Source organism: Belonocnema kinseyi, chromosome 10 (assembly GCF_010883055.1).
Source record: "Belonocnema kinseyi isolate 2016_QV_RU_SX_M_011 chromosome 10, B_treatae_v1, whole genome shotgun sequence".
Classification (NCBI taxonomy): domain Eukaryota; kingdom Metazoa; phylum Arthropoda; class Insecta; order Hymenoptera; family Cynipidae; genus Belonocnema; species Belonocnema kinseyi.
In genome coordinates, this window is record NC_046666.1 from 2,090,353 (window position 1) to 2,105,676 (window position 15,324).

The window sequence follows — 15,324 nt, forward strand, 5'->3', positions numbered from 1 at the left end:
ATAAATTGAGTTTTGCTTTCGTCCCCTCGTCAAAAACTAATTATTATTTTTACAATTTAAAATTTCAAAATTGTTTTTTTTTCTTACAGTAAAACTTTCCAGGTAGATAAAAATTTGTTAAAAATTTTTCAATATTTAGATGAAATCTATTTACTCAAAACCTGATACTTTTATTTTGATTAATTTTTTAAACAGAAATTATTTTTAACATAATTGAGCTAAATTTTTTATGCATAATATGGGATGTTGTATATAAATAAAAATACAAGGTTGAATTCAGATATTTTATTCCAATTATTTATTTAAATGTTTCGCATATTTACAATTTCTTAATTTTATTCCTAAAATCTTTTCGAAAATGCGACATGTGATGAAAATTTCGGTCTTATTCTCATAATAAATTCAAATTGATATGTAAACGTAATTCCTTTCATTTACAAACTAAAATATTTTTTTTGTCACCTGAAAGATTTCGAGAGATACGATAAAAAAATTAAATAACTTAAAATTAATGAACGGAAAAGGAATAAAAACTTAAAGCTTTTATTCTTGAAATAAAATGTAACTGAAAATAATATTTTAACTCATTTCAGCTACGGGTCCAAGAAACGATTCATTCATTGAAACTAATTAAAACAAATCCGAGAATCTCGGTTTACTTGACAATTTTTTATTCATTTGAATACAATGCCTCACATTCACTACTTCAGTAAATTGAAAAAAGACACTTTTTTTCGTCTGCTCTTTCCTCTAAAGTTTAATCACTTATTAGAAATGTAAAAATAAATCTTATTCTGGAAATTAATTAATTAATTTATGATCTTAATGACATTTCTAATCAAATTTCTCATTTTTGTTGAAGATAAGGGCATACAAAATGAAATCGAATAAAAAATAATAAAATTAATGAAAAAGAGAAAGAAATAAAGGATAAATAAAATATAAACCTATAAATAATAGAACTTTATTACATAGAAAATAAATATTTATTATCACATTTATGTTAATAAATTATAGAATAATCAGTATACACAATAATACTTAAAAATCTATCACATTAAAAAGTAAAGCGACTTGAATTAATTAAACGAATCCCGTTTTTTTAGATTCTTCATAAAGCGACATTTTTAGGCAAAGTAAATACCTTTTATGAATTTAAATTTAATAAATTTTAATATTTCCTTTGAATTATTTTTTTTTCTCTAAAATTTCGTAATTAGATGCTGGAAAAAAAATTTTTTCATGCATGAAAACATATCAAATCCCTGAGAACTACTATTGACATTTTTGGAAGATGATATTTCGTCAATTAAATTGACGATTCAAATATTATACAATAGGGCGGAGTGATTTTTTTAAAATCATACAACATCTTCTGTCCCCCTTTTTTATCTGAAAATTGAAATAAATCAATTGTTTAAAAAATTAAATTTTCTTCCTGCACAGTTTATACTTTATAATATCTACTTTTTTTTTAAATTAGCAAAAATTTTAGAAAAAAATTAATGCGTTGAACCTTAATTTTTTTTGAGCGAAAAAGTATTTATTCTCAAGAAAGAAAAATAATTTTTTGCATATTTGCAAAAATTTATAAATTAGCAACTAATTTTTTTTTTTAATTCCTATCTTTTAATTATTGTTTACCTTTAAAAATTCTACATTTAAAAAATCGCCATTATTTTTTAAGTAATATGATTTTTTTTAATTTTCAATGAAAAAGAGTGAAGGGAAGATACTAACTGATTTCGAAAATTTTGTTTTTTCTATCAGTAATAAACATTTTTCCTTAAAATGGCTTTGTATTTTTCATATTCCAAACACTTGCCTTTCCAGGACCAGTTCTTGCAACTTTTTTTCTTTCTTTTCTTCAGAACAAAACACTTCATTCGGATGACGTTGAAGAAAATTTTTCCTATCGCGTTTGCAGAAGAAGACTGGGCCATTTTGAGACACGTTCGGAATCTAAAAATATTTTGGTTTCAGACTATTCAAAAAAAAAAAAAATTAGCAAAGAACCAAAAATAGAAACGGTTAATGTAAGCATTTCAAGATTGTAAAGAAGAAAGCAAACATTTGCAGAATTTGTTTGTTTGCTTTTTTTTTTAAGCAGTTGAATGCCCACTTGAGAGAAATCTGTTAACCAGATGCAGAGGCGAGATAAAAGGCGTTTTTGTTTATAATAACTTTTTTATGGAAGCATTGATCTTCTTATTATGTAACTTCTGTTTGCTTATCTTCTTTCCGGAATAATGATATCATCAAAGAAAGTGTATATGGCTCTTACTCGGAATAGAATTTAACAAATGTAACATTTTTTAATTTTATTTTTAAGAAGAATATTTTTAATGTTTAATTTGACTATTTTGTGCGCGCGCTCTTTTTTCTACTCATTTTTATCATTTACTCAATTTCCTAATAACAATTTATTTGTTAAAATTTTCTGAAGAAATTTTATCAATTTTATGAGACAATTAGGAAAGATTTTTCAAACTTTTGTTACGAAACTATTCGCTAATATTTAATTACATAATCTGAGAGGAAATAACATATTTATATTACTACATATTAAACAATTTAAATCCAATCTTTATGTAATTTGATATTTTATTTTTTATTACTAAACTTTAATTTATATTATAATATTATTAAACTTAATTATTTCACAATGCAACTATTAATTTAATACTCTTGTACATTAATTAACAAAGTTAGATTTCAAAAAATTATTACAGTAACATTGAATAAACCAAATTAAAGTTTATTGAAATTATATCTGATTTTAAATTTGTAAATCATTTTAAAATATGAAATATGAATATAATATTATTGTAAAAATTGTAGGCATATGTGAAATAATATTATTAAGATTTATAATTTGCAAATATATAAATCATGAAAATATTATTATTATAATTAAAACCTGAAAAAAAAATTTTTGTTAATGACTCAATTATGTAAAATTTAGAGTATAATACATTTTTTAATTGTAATTTAATATAATTACTATATGTTTTAATCAAAATTTTAATTATAATATACATAATAGTATTATTAAACTTAATGATTTCACAATATATCTATTAATTTAATAATCGTTTACATTATTTCAGACAATTAAATTTTAAGATAAACTTTAAATAATTATTCCTATAACATTGAATAAACCAATTAAAAATGTATTAAAATTATATTTAATTTCTATTTTGTACATAATTTTAAAGTATAAAATATAAGTATAATATTATTATAAAAATTAATAGCATGTATAACTTGATATTATTAAGTTTTATAATTTGCAAATATAAAACTAAATAAAATATTATTGTGACTAAAAGTTTCAAAAAAATTTTGTAATGACTCGCTTATGTAAAATTAAAAATGAATATAGTTATTTTTACAATTAAATCAGTAAGATAATTAGAACATGAAAATAATAAATTTATATAATTCTAATTTAGTTTATGATAACTTTATATTCAAATAACATTTTTCATTATAATTTATAACATAACATTAATAACCTTAATGACTTCACAATATATCTATTAATTTAATATTCTTTTACATATTAAAAAAAAAATTAGATTTTAACATAAACTTTCAATTATTCCTGTAACATTGAATAAACCACATTCTAGTGAAAAGTATGTTCAGTAATTTAATGTAATGATTGAAGAATTATGAGAAACAAATTTAAATATTATGCATGATAATAATTCATTAAAAATAACAGCTGTTATTGAAAATGAGAATAAAAAGACACAAAATGGAAATAATTATCAGCGATCGATAAAAGTAGAAATCTAGTTTTTTATTTCGATTAATTTTTAACGTTGAAGAAAGATGTCGCCAGTCGCCATAAAATACGTGATTAACTTGACCATTGTAAGATTCAGCGCCCATGCGCTACTAATGGAGGTTACGAGTTTTTATATATAGGATTAATAGTCGTTAGGGTAAAGTTTAAAAATTCAAAGTTCGATTTTTAAAATCGGTACCCCTTCCATTTTTTTCTCTGAATGAAAGAAAACTCACTGAAAATTTTAAGAGTTTCAAAACACGTTTTTCGGTGGTGCCAGAAAGTTTTTAGAACTTGAAATTTTTTAATTTATTTTTTGTCTCTAGATAATCATCGAATGTGGGGATTAATTGACAGGGAACCCAGTTTTGAAATTCCAAAATTGCATATGTGGTAAATATGGTAATTTTGAAAATTATAGTTTGGTGATTTGATAAATTTCGAATTTATAAAAAATTCGATAAAAAATGTAGTTTTGAAAATTTGCAATTTAGAATTTGTTATATTTGGTAGTTTCCAAAAAATTTCCAAAGATCGCGCTTTTGAAATTTCAGACTTTCCAAATTGGAAAATTGCGTAATTTGGAAATTTAAAAATTTGGCACATTTGAGTTTTTACAACTAGACTAACAGAGCGTTTATAAATAAATTTTTAGGGAATCCATTTTTCAAATTTTAGAATTTTTTATTTGGTAAATTTGGTCATTTATAAATTCAAAAATGTCAAAATTAGTTCGTTTGGAAATTTCGTATTTTTTTGAAACCAAATAAAGACACAATTTTTAAATAAATTTGTAGAGAATTCAATTTTTAAAATTACAAATTTTGTAAATTTGTTAGTTTCCAAATAAATTTAAAAAGATCATTATCTCGAAAATGTAGAATTTCAAATTTGGTTAATTTGGTAATTTCTAATTTGGCGAATTCGGTAGTTAAGAAATTTCGTATTTTTCACCGATTTATATTTCCTTTTTTTTTAAATTTAAGTTTTAATTCAATTTTAACTCCAAGCGATAACTATTATTATTGTTAAGAAAATCACTGTTGTTGTTATAAACAATTTTTATAAACAACTTCACTTACAATTTGTTGTTATGAACAAATTTAATATTCTTTTCAAGTCCTTTTGTTCCAATTTGTTGCGATTCTGCTGATTTTTTGCTTGTTTATAAAAATTGTTTATAAAAATAAAATTGTTATTGAATGGGCTTTTATTGTGTCAAAATTATATTCTTGAAAGAAAAAGAACTTGCCTATGTTAAAAAATACGAATTAATTGCATTTTTTGACAATATTGTTTATAACAATTGTTTACAACAATTGATAATATTCTTGTGTCAAAAAGAAAATAATTTTAAAGAAAAGAAAACAATTTTATGCATACAAATGTTTAATATGTGAATTTGTTTATAACAATTTTCTATAACAATAAAAATATTTATCGTTTAGTATCCGGATATAATTCAATAAAGGTTTTAGTATAAATAATCACTTCAAACACCGAAAAGGCAAAAAAATTCTGGTTCATCCATGAATTTGTTTATAACAATGAAGGAAATGGAGAAATTTAATCTCTAATGAACATTTCACTTCGGCGAGAATAAAGACACTAATCTTATACTTAAAAAAAAAGATTTTAGTAAATTGGCCAAAGGAGCTATCACAAATATGCAACATTATTTTGCAACGTCAATAACAGAGTAAGAATTCTTTAGATTGGCTTTAAGGCCATGTGACGAGTGGGTCACGTGACCAGATTCCTACCTTACCGACACGTTTTCTATTTCCTAATTTATTTGCACACGAAGCTCAACATCCAGTTGAAAATTTGGGATAATAAATAAGAAGCACTAAGAAAGGTGGCTCTGGTTCTAAATTTAAAAAATGATGAAAAAAACAAAATTATTTACAAAAAAAATTTTTTTTCATCATTATTAAAAACTAGGACCAAACCCACCTTTCTTAGTGCTTCTTATTTATTATCCTAATTTTTCAATTCGATGTGAAGATTAGTATGAAAATAAGTCAGGAAATTCAAAAAATTTCGATAGGGTAGGAATCTGGTCACGTGACTCACTCATCACATGGCCTTAAGAGGCCTCTTGGAAATTTAATAAGCTTCTATTGAAAAAAAAAGAAACTTTAAAATCGGTTGAGAAATAACTCCAGAACTTTTTCTACCAAAAAATCCACTTTTTTCAATGTGCATCGTTAGTCATCGTTTTTTTTTTATTAATAACAATTGTTGTAAACAAAGACAATTTTTTCAAATATTATTTAGTCTTAGATCACAGAAATTTTTGCTCCTCAAATTATGTGCTAATAAAAACTAGCTGCAAAAAATTCGCCCTATTTTCAACTGTTATTTATAAAAAATGTCACTTTAAGGCCACGTAATACCCGATTCCTACGTTACCGACATTTTTCGCATTAACTGAAAATTTGGGATATTAAATAATAGCCACAAAGGAACATTTTTATGGTTCTAAATTTCTCAAAATACAAAAAAAAAATACAAAAATTTACTAAAAAAACTTGACAAATTTTCAAAAATTGGTTTCTCAATTCGGGTGAACTTAAGTTGTTGGAAAAAAGGTCGATAAAGTAGGAATCGGATACGTTTTACATGGCCCTAATCGAAAAATTATTTTTGCATTGTACTTTAAATTTTAATATTGTAGTTAAATACAATATTCTTTCTAAAAACATGGGTAAAAAAATCTTACCGTTCGTCACAGGCACAATGCATAATTGTAGAAATGCCCCAATTATAGAGGCCATATTTGGACTCTAGAGCCGGAATTGAAAAAGGACAGGTAGTATCATGTCTTCGACAGCAAGCGTCTGCGGTTCCAAAACCACCTAAATTTGTGTATTTTGTTGCCCGATGTCCTCTGCCACACCACTTGGTACCAGGAATAAAGAAAATCTCTCTTTTTGAACGATTTTCATTTTCATCCCATTTTCTTGATCCCTCCAAAGTACTGTTAATAAATTTCATTTTTATAGGTACACTGCTAAAAATGTTTGGAATTCCGCAACACTCTTGGAATGACACAAGGAAATCAAATAATTAATGGAATTCAAAGAATTCATGGAATTCCCCGGATTCAAGGAATTTCCGGAATTCATGAAATTCATTAAATTCAAGAAATTCACGGAATTAATGACATTCATGGAATTCGCGGAATTCATAAAAACGAAGAAATTCAAGAAAATAATGGAATTTTCGAAATTCATTGAATTCACGGCATTCAGTGGATTTACGGAATTCATCAAATTAACATCAATAACGGAAATCACAGAATTCATGGAATTCACGGAATTGATGGAATTGAAGCAATTCATAGAATTCAAGGATTTCGTTAAAATGACAGAATTAATGGATTTTACGTAATTTATGGAAATAATGGAATTTTCGGAAATGATGGAATTCACGGAAGATTGAATTCACGGAATTCAAGAATTCGCGGAAATGACTGCAATCGTGGAATTCGAGGAATTAAGAAAATTCGCAGAATTAATGGAAATGAAAGAATATACGACATTTATGGACTTAGAGGAATTCATGGAATTCACGAAACTCAGTGAATTCACGGAATTAATAAAATTCAAATCAATCACGGAAATCGCAGAATTCATGGAATTCAAGGAATTCACGGAATTTATGGAAATCACGGAATTGATGGAATTTAAGAAATCCATAGAATTCAAGGAATTCGTTGAAATGACAGAATTAATGGATTTTACGGAATTTATGGAATTAATGGAATTTACGGACATGATTAAATTCCCGGAAGATTAAATTCACGGAATTTAAGAATTCGCGGAATTGACGACATTTATGGACTTAGCGGAGTTCATGGAATTCACGGAACTCAGTGAATTCATGGAATTAATAAAATTCACATCATACACGGAAATCGCAGAATTCATGGAATTCACGGAATTTATGGGAATCACCGAATTGATGGAATTCAAGCAATTTATAGAATTCAAGGAATTCGTTGAAATGACGGAATTCATGGATTTTACGGAATTTCAAGAATTCGTGGAATTTACTGTAATCATGGAATTGATGGAATTCGAGGAGTTCACGGAATTCGATCAATTAAGAGAATTCGCAGAATTAATGGAAATGAAGGAATTCACGAAATTTGGAACTTATCGGAATTAATGGAATTCACGGAATTCAAGTGATTCAATTAATTCACGGAATTATTAGAATTGAAGGAATTCGTGAAATCCTATATATTCTGTGAATCCCGTAATTTCATTAAATTTCATTAACACATTGAATTTCATAATTTCCTTGAATTTCCTGAATTCAATAAATTCCACGATTTTTATGAATTACTTGAATTTCGTGACTCGCTTGAATTCCGTGAATTCCATGAATTCCACAAATTTCATTAATTTAATAAATTCAACAAATTCCATAAATTTCATTAATTCAATAAATTCAACGAATACCAATAATTCCATGAATCTCATGTATTCCATGAATTCCGTGAATTCCAGCATTTCCGTAAATTCCATTAATTCCGTGAATTTCGTCAATTCCGTGAACTTAAAGAAATCCGTAAATTCCGAGAATTCCTTGGTTTTTGTGAATTCTTTGAATTCCACGTATTCCTAAATTCCGTGAATTCTGCGAGTTCAATGAATTACGTGAATTCTGCGAGTTCAATGGACTCTATGAATTCCGCGTATTCCTTAAATTCGTTGAATTCCGTAAATTCAATGAATTACGCGAATTCCACAAATTGCGTGAATTCCGTGTATTGTATAAATTCCGTAAATTCCACAAATTTCTTGAATGTCCTGAATTCTATGAATTTCGTGAATTCCATCATTTCCGCGAATTTCATTAATCCCGTGAATTTCATCATTTCCGTGAATTCCATGAATTCCGTGACTTCTGCAAATTGCGTGAATTCCGAAAAATTACTTAAATTCGTTGAATTCCGTAAATTCCATAAATTCCATGAATTCCGTGAATTCTATATATTCCACGAATTTCGTAAAATCCACGAATTCCGGTAATTCTTTGAATGTCTTGAATTCCTTTTATTTCGTGCATATCGTTAATTCCTCGAATTTCGTGAATTCTATGAATTCCGCTAATTTCATGAAATCTGTACATTCCAGTCGTTATTTCCAACAATTGTAAGTATTAAAAAGTACGTTTTTCAAATAAAAATTTGTTATTAAAAATGTAATAATTTTTTCACATGTGTCCGCAAAGTAGTTTTCCTAATGAAGAATAATGCAAATTTATCAAAACGCAGCCTTATCCGAAAACCGCGATCCTTAATTAACGAATTAATTTCTCGTAAACTATAAGTGTTAACAAGTCGTAAAAATGTGCATGCTATTGTTAATTAAGAATTTTGATTTAAATTTAAATATGATTTCTTACCTACGAAGTTGTTGGCGAATAATTTGATTTCTAGTTCGAGATTTCACAAGACTGCATCTGCGACGTAAATCTGTGGCCGACGAGAGCCACGATAATTTTGTTGGTATTGATAAACTATTATTGATTTCTTCAGTGTAACTCTGATTTGATTTTTTTTTGAAGGGCAGAGGTTTATAAAAGCAATTGTCTTTGCGTTCACTCTCCTCGAGATTTTCATCGTTACAGTCGGTTAGGATGTCACCCTCGAATAGAAATAGTAGTTTTTGATTTGTTTCGTTCATCCAGACTTCTCTCAAGGTTACTTCACTGTCTCTGAAATAGAAAAATGAATTAATTTAATTAAATTCTTTTGAATTAAATGAATTTATATGGTATGGATTCAATTGGATGAGCGTGTATTGCATTAAATTCTATGGGAATTAATTGAATTTGATTTAAATTGGATTACATACAAATTGGAACTAATTCAATTGCAATAAATTAGATTGGTTTGGATACTGGATTGGATTCAATTAGATTGAAGTGGATTAGAGAAAATGGAATTAGATTGAGTTTAGATTGGACTGGATGGATATTGGATTGGAATAAGATGGATTTAGATTTGATTGGATTGAATTGAATTCAGTAGGATTGCATTGAATTAGAATGGATTGGATGGATATGAGGTTGTAATAAATTATATTGAATCGGTTGGGACCAAACAGGGTTGAATGAGTATTGTATTAGATTAAATTAGAGTGGAGTTGAATAGGTTAGGATTGGATAGGATTAGATTTAGATCGTATCGATAATGGATTTAACTGAATTGGTTTGTATTACATTAGATCAAATTGGATTACATTGGATTGGATGTTGGATCAGATATTGGATTGAATATTAGTTCGGATTAAAACAAAAAAATGGTTTTGGGTTGGATTAAATTTGGATAGAATCATTATAAAACTGTATTGAATTTAATTGGAGTGGATTGAGCAAAATTGGATCAGATTAAGTTGACATTGGTTTTGATGGATATTGCATCAGAATAAGCTATATTAAGGTTAGATTGGGTTTGATTTGATCAAATTAGATTGGATTGCATTGAATTAGATTTGATTAGATGGATATTAGATTGGATTGGATATATATTAGATATAGTATTAAATGATAGTGAATTGGATTAGATTAAACTATAGTGGATAAATCCTGAATTGGATTAAATTGGTGTGGATTAGATTATGTTAGGATTTTATGGGATTATATTAAGGTGGGATGGATATTGGATTGAATTGGATGAGAATGAATTAAATTGGGACATTGTATTGCTTGCATTGCATTAGATTGAATTGGACTAAACTGGGTTGATTGAATATTCGATTGGATTAAATTGGAATGAAATGGATTAGTTTAGAATTAGATGGGATTAGATGTAGATGGGACGAATATTGCATTAAATCAAATTAGATTAAATTGGGAAATTGTATCAGATATCGGACTGAATATTAGAATAGATTGGATTAAATTCGAATTAAGTGTAATCGATATTAAGGTAGATCAAATTTGAGTGAATTGGATTAAATTGAATGTGAATGGATTTAGATTGGAATGGATTGATATAAGTTTAAATTGGACTGCATGAATATTAGAATTAATTGGATTAGATGAAATTGGATTCGAATAAATTAGATTGGATTGGTATTGGATTTAATTAAATTAGACCGGATTGGATTGTGTTAAATTAAATTCGACTGGATTAGACTAAATTGGATTGAATTAAATTGGATTAGATTGCATTATATACTCTTAATTTAAAAACATAATTAGATTGGATTGTATTGGATTAAATTGAATTCAATTTTATTGGATTCAATCGAAATACATTTTGTTCGTTTAAATTTGGTCTGGATGCATATTAAACTAGATTATATTCAATTGAATTAAAATGCACTGGATTAAATTATTTGGAAATAGATTGGATTGATACAGGTTTTTTATTTAGATTTAATTATATTATATTTTGGATTAAATCAGAATAAATTTCATTAGGATGGATTAATATTAATTGGATTGACATTGTATTAAATTGAGGTTAGATTGCCTGGATATTGGAATTGCTAGATATTGGATTGAATTAAATTGGAGTCGATTGCAATAAATTATATTGGAGTAGATTGGATTCGATTAAATTGGATTTAGGTTGGATTAAATGGAATTAGATTGGATTGCAATCGATCAATATTGGATTTGAATATATTGGATTTATATGAGATTGTATTATATTGGGTTGGATTGTGATAATTTAGATTCGATTGAATTCGACTAATTTGGATTCGATAAAATTGGATTGGATTTGGGTTAGATTGTATTAGATAGCCCTAATTTGAAAGCATAATTTGATTGGATTGTATTGGATTTTACTGGATTAAATTGAATTCAATTTTATTGGATGAAATTGAAATACATTTTTTAGATTGAATTTAGATTAGATGCATATTAAGCTAGATTATATTCAATTCAATTTGAGTGCATTGGATTAAATTTTATAGGACAAGATTGGATTGATACTGGATTTTTATTCAGATTGGATTATATTATAGAATGGATTGAATTAAATTGAATTTAATGGGATTGAATCGCATTAAATGCGATCAAATTGTGATTAAATGTGATTAGAAATTGGATTTGACTTGCTAAAAATGGATTATATTGTATTAAAGTGGGTTGGTTATGGGATTGAATTTGATTAGATTAAAATGGATGAAATAATATTAAATCGGGTTAGATGTTGGCTTGAGTATTGTATTTTTAAGATGGATTGCAGTGTATTAAATTGGTTTAGGTACTGGATATAATTTTTATTTTGCTCAAGGTGGATTAATTTAATTTAAATTGGTTTGGATATTGGATAGGATTAGACTAGATTATATTAAAAATAATAATATTGTATTATATGCTGGGTAGGATTAAACTGGATTAAATTGTATTAAATTGGATTGGATATTAGACTGCATTGGATTTGATTCTTTACAGATGAGTCTTATATCAAGATCTCCCTGCTGGAAGTAAATTGGATAGAGTCTCTAACCGTTTGAATCATTTCCTATCTCTTAGATTATAATGGAAAGAACCGATGTATCCATCTTGACCGAAGGTGCCCTTCGATCATTTTCTATCTGTCTCCCAATCTACAATCACCTCTATTCTTTGGAATTCCAATCTTCCTATCCATGTCTATCCGACGCTTATCCACATGAATCCTTTTTTTTCACTCCTAATCCCTATTTTAGTGTTTCGTACCAAATGAATCATTCACTTATCCACGCCTATCTTTTTCTATCCGTTAGGTAATCCAAAATCTTGTCTTTTTTTCAATCCCTAGCTTCTTATCTCATTGACTCTTTTTCTAAAATCTAAGATAGCCTTATCTGTTTGAATCCTAGTCGTTCTATCCAAACGAATCTTCTGCTTATCCACGTCTATCTTTAGCGAGGCGCGCGCTAATTGACATACATCCCTGACTTAGTACCGGCAGGTTCCCAGTAGGTGGCTGACTGTAAAAGTCAGACACAAGTGAAATCATTTGCACTATCTATAAGTCGAGGGTCAGCAGACGCCTTTGCAGTGTTCGAACTTCGATTATTGAGTCGTAAGGCTAGAGAATTTTGTTGTTAGGTACATAAAAACCTTGCTAGTTTAATATTATTTTGCGGGAGTTCGAAATTCAAAATATATTATTATTTTCGAAACGCTGAAGAATACTGCATTTTTGAGTGGATTCAAATGGATAGAAGATAAAATGATATATCGTTGATAGTGGCTAGTCTGGAAGAGATGAAGATAGGCATTTGTGAAGAACAAAGATAAAAAAAGATAGACATGTGACCACAAGGGATAGAGAAAGATAGACAGTTGTGAATACCATGGATAGAAAAAGATAGACAGTTGTGAATGTAAGGGATAAAGTCAGGGATACAAAGACACAGCAAAAATGTTTATAGAACAGATCTGTAACTGTTCTAGAGCACAAAAGAACGTGTTCTAGAACACAAAACAACGTGTTCTAGAACAAAAAAGAACGTGTTCTAGAACAAAAAAGAACGTGTTCTAGAACACAAAAGAACGTGTTCTAGAACAGGTTACGAACATGCGAGTAACTATGTCATCCCTCATACGCTAGAACAATTCTGTAACAGTTCTAGAACGTTGTGACAACCGATCTGTAACAATTCTAGAACTTTGGTACACTGCATTGTAAAAAATCTAGGACAATTCTATAACAGTTCTAGAACTGTTATTTATCAAAGATGGAACAGTGTTATGTACCCCTCACAGCAATAGGATATCCCGGGATATTCGATTTGACCTAATTTATGTCCCGGGTTATTCTAGGGATAACCCGTCGGAATGTCCTGCGAGGCGGAAACTTTGAAGTCCCCATAGATATATTTTGATCCGGGATAGCTCGTACGCAGTCCCGAATAACAAAAGTTATACGTCCGAGATATCCACATTAGGGATATTCGCAAGGGTCAGCTCGACCATAGTGTTAGCGAACTAATCTTTGTTCCTAATTTGTTCTAGAACATACTTGTAACAGAGTTCTAGAACTTCGATATAACACTATTACGGCAAAGTTCTAAAATAAACTTGAAACAAATATTATAGAGTGTCTATGATAAGTTTGTTCTAGGACCATTCCATAGCAACTGTTGCGTAATCGTGCTGTTGCATAGTTCGAGAACAGTTCTGTCACAATTTTTTCACAGTGTTCTAGAACACTGTCACCTTTTTGTTCTAGAATAGTTCGGTTCCAATTTTGTCACAGTGCTCTAGAACGCGGTTAACTTTTTATTCTAGAACAGTTCTGTGACCATCTTGTAACACAGTTCCTTTTTTGATCTGGAACAATTATAGAACGTGTTTCTTGGAGAGATAGATCTAAGTAGACGCGACGGATAGGGCGTGGAAAAAAAAGATAGAGTTTGTGGGATGCAGAGTGTGCATTTGGGAAGGATTGAATGTCTCTTATCTATTTCTACACGGAAAAAAAATTCTTGAGGCAAACGAGTGAATCGAGAATAAATTAAACTCAAAGAAAGTGTGCGCTTGGATTAGGTAAAACGTTTAGTTAGAAGAGTTAAACATTTCGTTACTTTATGTAAATTATTCCCGTAAATCAGTAATTTGCACAAAATTGCTAAGTTCGAAAGTTTACTATTTTCGACAGATTATGTATAATTGTATTCTCTTCAGATTAGAAAAAAATTTAGTTTTTAGAGAAATATATTCACTTACAGTAGCCAATCTTTCGTCTGGTATCGCGGAAATGTTTTTCCCTGAAATCCGTGTAATGCATTTGAAGGTCAAGTTTGTTGTTTTTGTCGCGTTTCTTGATATTTCAATATAGTTATCGCCTGCAATCGAAACAAATGTAAATTTTTTCTTCCTATCTCGGCCGAAAATTCGAGTTTCTTCCCGGCGTATCTTTACCGAAACCTACCGTTCCTTCCCGTCCTGCGCGCCATCTAACGAATCGTATAGACACTGCTATCTCGACTCTCGACCATGAGGATTTCTAACCTAAGCTGAATTTTGTTGATTTTGTTGAAACGAAAAGTCGAGAGGTGTTCGTATTTACTACATAATATTTGCGTATTATGTAGTAAACTGTTATGTGTTATTATTGTAAGCTAAATTGTTACGACGAGAGGTGTTCGTATGGACAGTTATTGCGTTTTGAAGTATTAAATTAGTCTTGCTTACAATTATGAATCCAAGTGACTGTTCGTCAAGTGAAAGTAGCGATGAGGAGGAAAATATTCGAGATTTTGACAAAGAAGCCCAGGCTATCATAAATCTAAAATTATTACCTTCAAAATCAGCCAACCGGTATTCGTTAGTTTATGAAGCGTTCTTAAAATGGAAAAATGATAACAAGGCAAACTCATTTGAGGAAAATGTTCTCATCTGTTACTTTGAAGATTTGCAAAAGCGAGTAAAATTTTAAAAATTAAAAAAAAATTAAAAAAAAAAACCCTCGCTTCGCTCGGGTCGTAAATGTTAGCGGCTGCTGGAAAACCCTTCGCTTCTTCAGCTTCTTGTTTTCTGCCATATAATAAATTATA

General features: G+C 28.5%; 1 protein-coding gene across 2 annotated transcripts in view; it reads right to left on the minus strand.

Annotated features, from left to right (window-relative positions):
• Positions 1-1,691: 1,691 nt before the first annotated feature.
• The window catches only part of LOC117182172, a 24,997-nt gene continuing 11,364 nt past the window's right edge, over positions 1,692-15,324 (minus strand). The window contains exons 3-5 of one of the 2 annotated variants that reach the window (XM_033375222.1): positions 9,221-9,532; positions 6,525-6,782; positions 1,692-1,962 (exon numbers count right to left, since the gene is read on the minus strand). In XM_033375222.1, coding sequence (XP_033231113.1) covers positions 1,767-1,962; positions 6,525-6,782; positions 9,221-9,532 — 766 coding nt within the window. In that variant the 3' untranslated portion in view covers positions 1,692-1,766. Of the gene's footprint in view, positions 1,985-6,524; positions 6,783-9,220; positions 9,533-15,324 lie in introns of both variants that reach the window. The other variant, XM_033375223.1, reaches the window with a different exon arrangement.